This window comes from Triticum aestivum, chromosome 4A (genome assembly GCF_018294505.1).
Source record: "Triticum aestivum cultivar Chinese Spring chromosome 4A, IWGSC CS RefSeq v2.1, whole genome shotgun sequence".
NCBI classification, from domain to species: domain Eukaryota; kingdom Viridiplantae; phylum Streptophyta; class Magnoliopsida; order Poales; family Poaceae; genus Triticum; species Triticum aestivum.
This window is the reverse complement of record NC_057803.1, coordinates 298,177,803-298,185,258: the sequence shown is the minus strand read 5'-3', so window position 1 is coordinate 298,185,258 and position 7,456 is coordinate 298,177,803. Positions and strand designations below refer to the sequence as shown.

Genomic DNA, 7,456 nt, shown 5'->3' with positions numbered 1-7,456 from the left:
GTATCCTTGAGATCATTGCGGTAAACTTCTCCAATGCGTCCCATGGCGATGTGAGCTGCCATGCTCTTTCCTAGACTCCAGGTTGGTGCATCAAAGGAAAACTCTATGGGCTCAGTGACTGGCATGAACGTCCTTCCTGGAACTTGAACTTGAATCATCCAGCGCTCCTCTTCAGGTAAAGTGGCGTTGTAGGTTCCGGTGAAGCTTGGTACTCCTATGTTCAGATATCTAGTGACTTCCTTCAAGTGACGTCCAAAGGGTGTATCTTCATCCGGTTGCGTGAACTTGTTCCTTGCATCCGCCATCCTAAAAGAGTAGAAAAGATGAGGAGTCAGAATGAGAAGAGTGAGTAGTGATCTAGGGCTTTAGCTTAGTGGTCGTGTCCTACAGTCAGCGTGTGCTCTGATACCATCTTGTAGCGACCAGACCTCAAACGGTCCAATCTCTGTGCTCAGGTGTCATCCCTGGATCAGTAATGCTGACACCACACAGTACTTGAAGGATTTATAACAGAGTAGCAATCACACACTTATTACATCGAGTGTCTCAAAAGAGAACTTATTACAATAAATATGGCTTAAGGCCATCTAATAACGATAACAGCGGAAGGCTTGGAAGATAAGTGAGTCCATCAACTCCAACGGCATCACTGAGTATAGAACCACGACCTAAAAGCACCTTACTCGTCGTCTGAAAAGTCTGCAACATGAACGTTGCAGCCCGAAACGGGTCAGCACATGGAATATGCTGGCAATGTAACACATAGAGAGCAATGAAAGGAATAAGACTATACTACATGCATATTTGGCTGGTGGAAAGCTCTATGGTTACAGTTTTGCGTAAAGCCAATTTTTCCCTACTGCAAAGGAATACATTTTATTTAACTATCATGGTGGTTGTTAAACATTGAGAGTGGTAGACAGCCTCTCAATCCCAATTAAGTAACATCATTAAAACCCAACAAAATTAATTAGAGTAACATGATGAGATTCACATGATAATCCAAGTACTAGATACTCAAGATGTCCATAACCGGGGACACGGCTAACCATGATTAGTTTATACACTCTGCAGAGGTTTGCGCACTTTTCCCCACAAGACTCGATCTCCTCCGTTGGGATTCTCGCACTACATGATGTTTGAGAAACGGATGACCGAGACATAGTCTTTCAGAAGCGCTTGCACCTTACGAACGGGTAGACCGTACCAACCTACATCCCCTACATCTGCTAGTCTACCACTGTAAGAGTTCGCACGACTTAGTCAACTATGCTAGAGCCCATAGTAGCTTGTGGCTGCACACGGAAGTTTCTAGTATGAATAATCTCATGATCCCTTTGAGCCTGGGTGGCGGTCCAAAAGAAAAACAGGCAATCGCTGGAATACCCAGGTGCCTCAATCCACCCAGATGTGTATTCAAGTTGCCACCTTAGATAAACCATTAATTTAACAATCTCACATATGTCATGGATACACTCACCCAATCCACGTCTACTAGCATAGCATGGCATAATAAGCAAACGTAGAAGTAACTCCCAAAGGTTTGATAATAAACAGGTAATAGGTACTACCTCAACTACTTCCCAAACCCACAATTTAATTAGATCCTAATCATGCAATGTGTGAGGGTTGATCTAATGCAATAAAAACTGGGTAGTAGGAAGTATGATCAAAGTGTTACTTGCCTTGTTGATGATCCGCGAAACCTAGCGATTTGAAGTAGCAAGCGGCGCACTCCGGGTACTCTATCGCAAACAGACAAGCATACAATAAGTACTCAACTAATGCACAGATAAAACTCAAACAAGAGATCTAACCAGAAAGTTCAACTTAAGAACTCTGGTTGGCAAAAAGAATCAAATCGAACGAAGCAACAAAAGACAAACGGCAAAAGAAACAAACTTCATTTACTATTCTGGATCTAAGTCATATTTTACAGAGGCAAAAACTTGTTTCAGTTGGTTAAACGGAAAGAGGGTTTCGAGACGAAACTCCAGGCGCTTGAATCGCCTGATTCCGATAAACGAGCGAAAAGTTATACTAGAACAAAAATCAGATCAGAAATCGCGATCAGAAAAATCGCGGATTTAATCCGAGAAAAAGAAAAACGACGAACAAATTAACGAACGAACGCTCGTTATCTGGATCTGAACAATGAATGCGTTTGCTAAACGAACGAACGCTCGCTAATTAACTAAACCGAGAAAAAAAAACCGATCTATCTAAAAACGAAATCTAAAAAAACCGAAAAAACCCGGTGAAAACCAACGGTTTTCTAAAAAAAACGGTGGGCGGCAGCGGTTTCGACCTCGTCGGCGGCGAGCTCCGGCGGCGGCTGCGAGGCGCGGGCGGCTAGGGTTTGCGGGGCGCGGCGGCTTGGGCTGGAGGCGGCTCGGGCGCTTGCTATATAAAGCCTCCCCCTGGAGGAGTCCGGGCCGGATACGGCCCGTAGGTCGGTTCGTGTTTTCCTTAAACGATTACGCTTAGAAAAAAACAAAAAGAATACTAAACGGACTCCAAAAATCCCGAAATAAATTTTTCCCGGCTTCTAAAATCAAGCCGCACAGGATAAACATTTATTTGGGGTCTAAATGCAATTTTGAAAAACGCGCATTTTTCCTAAATTTAAATAAAATAGCAAATAAAACCAAAATAAAATCTTATTTGATTTTATTATTAAATCCTCAATATTTTTTTATTTTGAGAAAGTCATTTTATTCCCTCTCTCATATTTTTATGATAGAAATAATTGAAGATAAAATAAATAAAATCAAATGATTCTATTTTCAAAATTTGAGGAAAACTCAAATATGAAAATAAGGAAATCCCCAACTCTCTCCGAGGGTCCTTAAGTTGCGTGAAATTTCTGGATCAACCAAAATACAATAAAATATGATATGCAATGATGATCTAGTGTATAATATTTCAAATTGAAAATTTAGAATGTTACAACTATGTTTTTTGACAATATATTTGAATGCAAATCAATGTAATATTGGGCGGTCAGCCGACCATGCCGGCACATATGGATCGGCGCGTTGGACGCGCTGTCGACCCAAATCTAAAACAGGGCGGACGTTGGACGGGCGGCTGACCTAAATGGACAAAATGCGGACAAAACCACCGTTCGTTTAGGTCGGCCCGTTGAAGTTGCTCTTACTGAACCGCATCCTTCTTGGTTGTTCCTCTTGGAATTTCTCTGTTTGGTTCCCATTCCTGGCTGGCACCGCTGCATCCTGGACTTCTCGTCTCATCGGGGATTGCAATCTCTGTTTTAGCTGCTTGGTAGTTCTTGAGGGAATTTGTTGCCTTGCTTGGGGCAATAAAATCCAGCTTGCTCTTCTTTATCGTTCGGTGTTGCTGCTTTCAGTTCCCACTCCTGGCATTGTTCTGCCCACGGGAGGGAGGGCCCCTCCTGGCAAAGATTGGATTATGGGTTGATTAGTATCTTGTTTCGGTGCATGCAAATGTGGGCAGAAAGCAACACAGGCGGAAGGGGCCAAGCAATAGGCAGCCCCCTCATATATTTATGCGATTGGGGCCAGCTTTTGGTCATTAGGAAAGGCTTGCTTGTCCTCCCATCTCTTCCTCTCTCTCTCTCTTTCCTTGTGTGTGGTTTCTGGGAGAAGAAAGAGGGACAGAGAGAGAGGAATAAAAAGGTGGGCAAGGACATGGAGATGGCCATGATTTCACCTCAGGCCCTTCCTCTCTCCCCAAACACTTCCCGATAGATTCCATCCCCTCTCTATCATCCTGGGTTTCCTCCCACCTTTTCTCATCTTAATTGCAAAGGTTTCTGCGGGATAACATTTGTTTTGGTGAGTCCTATACAATCTTTCCCTTCTTTTTATGTTGCTTTTCTCACTCCCCCCTCCGCTCGTATTTCAACTTCTTGAATCCCATGCGCACAATGGTAGTACCTACTTGCGGCCATTCTAGTTGATAGAGCCAGCCGGCCGGCTCCCCTGATGCTTGGTTATTTTCTAAGAGGAAATTCAGAGAGGTGATTTATTGTCTTGGGTTTCATCTTCACAATGGGTTTCACATGCAGATTTTTTTTAACCCGCTGCCTCGATTGCGTGCTAGTATTGCCTTGTACAATACCCGCACATTTATTCTTTGTGCTAGATGTTCTTGATGGGTCTTTATTTGTTTCCAGTACTGCCCGATCCCCACATAAATGCAAAGTTTAGCCAACTAATTTTGTAATTTATGGGTCAATTTCAGGGGAGACTCTAGCTAGCTCTGGTGAAGGAGAATCAACAAGAGTTTGGAGAGGGGAAAAGGGATGGAAGGCGAGAGCTTCTCGGGGATGGGCAATGGAGGCGGCGGCGGCGGAGGGGGGCACCACCAGGTGGTGGACGGGAAGCTGATCCAGACGTTCCACAAGAGCTTCGTGCAGGTGCAGAGCATCCTGGACCAGAACCGGATGCTCATCTCCGAGATCAACCAGAACCACGAGTCCCGGGCGCCGGACAGCCTCACCCGCAACGTCGGACTCATTCGGGAGCTCAACAACAACATCCGCCGCGTCGTCGGCCTCTACGCCGACCTCTCCGCCTCCTTCGCGCACCGTGGTGCCGCCATGGACGGCGGCTCCTCGGAGGGCGACTCTTCGGGCACGCTGCGCTCCTCCGATGCCGCCGGCCGCGCCGCCGCCGCCGCCGGACAGAAGCGCGTCCGACCCGGCTAGCTTGGCCCGACCGGATGGTGCCTGCCGTTTCTTGGCATCGCCATGGATGCTGCACTAGCGAGAAAGGATGTGAGTTACTGATGAGATGTTTGCTACTCCTACTTACTAGTACTAGGCTAGTTCTTCCTTGCTTAATTTCTTGCTGTGCTTCTTCTTCTTTGCCGCAAAGTGCTTTTCCTCAACCCTTGATGGTGAGAAAAAGGAAAACTTTTCTGTACAAGTCCATGTGACGATGAGCAAAAAACACCAGTTCTTGAGAAACTGCAGCCTTACTATTACATGTAGAATCCACCGTTCCATGGGCTCCTGGCTGATCTGAGAGATTTGGGAGTTCTCGAGTATTTTGTTCTTATTTTGGTAATTTGAAACTTTCTCTAGGTGATTTGTGAGGGGGAAATTAAAATACCGTTGCCCTTGGATTTGGATGGACCATGTGATCCTCAAATTCGCATGTACTGATGCAAAGTGCAAAGCTTTACAGCTTTTACCAATCTGCTGCTGCTCCCCCCTTCTCCCATGTCATCTTTCCCTTCTGTCCTGTTGCAAACCATGATGAAAAGTTTGATGACCAAACGACTTGCTTCTAGTGCTAGATCAGCTCACTCATCATCTGATGAGTTGGTGGAGTGTAGATAAGGTTCACCTTTTGTGCATGGCAAAGTAGCCAAAAAATAACATGGGGGTGTTCTTTCTTTCTTTCTAGTGGGCATCTGCAAGATGCTGGACATCATCAGCAGCAGGAGGACAGAAAAAAAAGTTGCAACAATTTTTGGGCTGCCAATCATAGTTTACAAAACCATGGCCACAATCTTATTTGAGACAGGGGCCTCGCCTGTGTGTGTGGCGTCTTTCTCGGTCCCTGATCTATAAGCATATGAACCTATTGACCACTTATTTGGCATTCTGGACAGTGTCAACGGGTGCCCATTTGTTCTCTGTCTACGGTAACAAACCCAACAAGTACTCTACCTCTCTCTATATATCTATATCAATATATGAGAGTTCTTGAGATCCAACAAATCTCACCCGTTGAACTGCATCTATCCGGTCTATGTCGCGCTGGTATTTAGCACTTCCGCTTTTTAATATCATGCCTAATATTAATGTCAACATGCAATTTGTATCTTGTCTAATACTAACGCGCAATACAATTAAGGAGTGGACTAACTTCGGACTAGTCTGAACTTAAGCAATATATCCGGACGATCATAACCCAACTAATCACACATTGTTTATCAAACGCGCATGCAGCCTCGCACCTAAGGAAAGTTTGTCACATGCATGCAAACTACTAATAAATTTCATGATGTCAGTAAAAGATTCTTTTTATTTTGAAACTTTAAAATGTTTTGTAGCTCAAACAATCGCTTCGATTAAAAAACTGTTTTCACATAAAAGATTCGTCGCGATGAGACCTTCAAAACTAGATCTCATGTTGGCATGTTTCGACGACTTTTTTTTTCAGGTCAAAAGTTACCACGTGTGCTACACAAGTTATCACGTCAATTGAGCATAAGTTATCATGTTGATTACACAGAAACTACCAAGACATAAAAATGGTTCCTCCAACCTTATCTTCACATGCACATGCATCCATGCATTAGAGAGAAAATGTTTTGATGGCATCCTACAGTTTCCTTATTTTGAAACTTCAAAATGTTTAATAGATCAACCATGGGTCCAACCGAAAAATCTTTCCCGACGACGAAACCTTCGAAACTAGATCCCATGTTGATATATTCTGACGACTTTTTCTCATGCCAATAGTTACGGTTGGGCTAAGTAAGTTATCAGGTATGAAGATTGTCTAGTATCATGCTACTTACAGATGAGTTACCGTGGTACATTTTCAACAACAAGAGTTATCGCGAGGGGGGGGGGTATGTTTTCAAACAACTTCCTCCCCTCCAACCACCCCAGGATCAAACTTACCGTGGTATTTATATATAAGTTAACACCTCCCCCACCCTCGGTAAAGTTATCATGGTGTTTGCGCATGAATTATCGGGTTTGTGGTGTCTAAATTATCATGCTATTTATGCTGAAGCTATCGGGGATGTCTTCAACAACTTTTTCTCCCGGGTTAAAGTTATCACGGTGTTTGTGCGTGAGTTAACAGATCTGTGATGTGTAAATTATCATGCTATTTATGCAGAAGGTATTGGGGGGAAGGGGGGTGTCTTCAACATTTTTTTCTCTCGGGTCAAAGTTATCATGGTGTTTGTGTATGAGTTATCAGGTCTGTGATGTGTAAATTATCATGTTAATTTGCATAATCTACCATGCGTGTATTATACCACATGCAACCAGATAACTACAAAAATGAACCATGTTGATAACTATAGTACATCTGGCCCGATAACTGCATAGTAACCATATTGGTAACTATAGTACATCTAGCCCGATAACTACAAAATAATCATGCTGGTAAATATAGTACATCTAGCCCGATAATTTCAAAATAACCATGTTGATAACTATAGTACATCTAGCCCGATAACTTCAAGAAGCTACCGCCGTCTTGTCTTACTGAGCTGGACACAAACCTTAACAAAACTTAAAGCACCAAAAAACAGAGCCCTCCCGCCGGCAAGCGCCGGGATCCACCGCGCACCCATGGCCATAAGGCCACCGGAGACGTGGTAGATCGACGGTGCTGCCAACGGGAGGTAGAAATCCTAGCTGCCTTTTCGTTCGATGAGGTGAGACTCATGGGACTGCATGACATTCTATGTTATTTACACATAAGTTGCCGGATATATT

The 7,456-nt window shown here is 43.9% G+C and overlaps 1 protein-coding gene across 2 annotated transcripts; it reads left to right on the top strand.

Moving 5' to 3' along the window:
- Window positions 1-3,435: 3,435 nt before the first annotated feature.
- LOC123085998 (protein ELF4-LIKE 4) lies at window positions 3,436-4,971 on the top strand. 2 transcript variants are annotated; one of them, XM_044507698.1, is made up of 2 exons: window positions 3,436-4,003; window positions 4,228-4,971. In XM_044507698.1, the coding sequence occupies exon 2, from the start codon at window positions 4,289-4,291 to the stop codon at window positions 4,691-4,693; it is 405 nt and encodes a 134-aa protein (XP_044363633.1). In that variant the 5' UTR covers window positions 3,436-4,003; window positions 4,228-4,288; the 3' UTR covers window positions 4,694-4,971. The 2 variants fall into 2 exon arrangements, with proteins under 2 accessions (XP_044363633.1, XP_044363632.1); XM_044507697.1 differs by having other exon boundaries at window positions 3,453-3,818.
- The last annotated feature ends 2,485 nt before the right edge of the window (window positions 4,972-7,456 follow it).

Excerpts from the sequence above, each read along its gene's own strand:
- LOC123085998 (XM_044507698.1), top strand. The coding sequence starts at position 4,289 with ATGGAAGGCGAGAGCTTCTCGGGGATGGGCAATGGAGGCGGCGGCGGC.